The sequence below is a fragment of the Phalaenopsis equestris genome, unplaced genomic scaffold, assembly GCF_001263595.1.
Source record: "Phalaenopsis equestris unplaced genomic scaffold, ASM126359v1 Scaffold189165, whole genome shotgun sequence".
NCBI classification, from domain to species: domain Eukaryota; kingdom Viridiplantae; phylum Streptophyta; class Magnoliopsida; order Asparagales; family Orchidaceae; genus Phalaenopsis; species Phalaenopsis equestris.
In genome coordinates, this window is record NW_018209114.1 from 1 (window position 1) to 775 (window position 775).

Genomic DNA, 775 nt, shown 5'->3' on the forward strand with positions numbered 1-775 from the left:
AATGCGCATTGCTCATCTTCTTGGCCACTGATAATGTGAATAATTTTTTAGTTCTGAAATATCTGGACTAGAATCTGGAAGATTGCTCGGCTTTGATTGGTATGAGTAATCTCTTTGGCCATTGCTGAGAACTCCAGCAGAAAAGACTGGATGGGTAGGAGATGGGAGGCAGCTTCTATTATATTGTTTGCATTGATGAAGAGGACTCGAAGAAGGAGAGACTGGTAATGACATGTTCACTCTCATGCCCATAATATCACTACAACTTCAAAAAAAAAAAAAGAAGGGTTTGAGAAATAAATCGAGGAGAATAAAAGAAGCAGCTTTGCTTGATTCATTGATGTCGGAGATAGCAATACCTTGGATTCTTATGAACTGTGGGGTTGGAAGCTGGGTGTCCAATTCCATAGTCTTTTTCAAATAGAGAAGAAGCACTTTTGTTAATGTGAAAACCTTTATCCTGCATGAGAATGGCCAGAGATTGGAGGCAAAGATTAGTACCCACAAGAGAAGAAAAAGAACAGAAAGTACAGGAAGCGATGAGGATAAAAAATGAACTAGCTGATGCTAGGAATAGTATAAAATAATGAATTTTGATCAAAACAGGGCTACAGGGTGGAAAAGCTTCAACCAGAAAGCACCAAATGTTCTACAAAATAACCCATCCAGAACTCATTTAAAATGCCCGACCATGGTATCAAGCACATCTATTATTTTCACTAATGACTGTAAAGCATACTATATGGTTTTAGGTTTATTTTACACTGCCTGAAGG

General features: G+C 37.9%; 1 protein-coding gene across 1 annotated transcript; it reads right to left on the bottom strand.

Moving 5' to 3' along the window:
- Positions 1-7: 7 nt before the first annotated feature.
- On the bottom strand, positions 8-460 carry LOC110034510 (mitogen-activated protein kinase kinase kinase 3-like; the record flags this gene model as incomplete). The annotated part of the gene is given in 2 exon segments (XM_020738763.1): positions 8-265; positions 360-460. Coding segments are annotated over 2 exon segments (354 nt in total), but the record flags the coding sequence as incomplete, so codon positions are not given.
- Between the last annotated feature and the right edge of the window lie 315 nt (positions 461-775).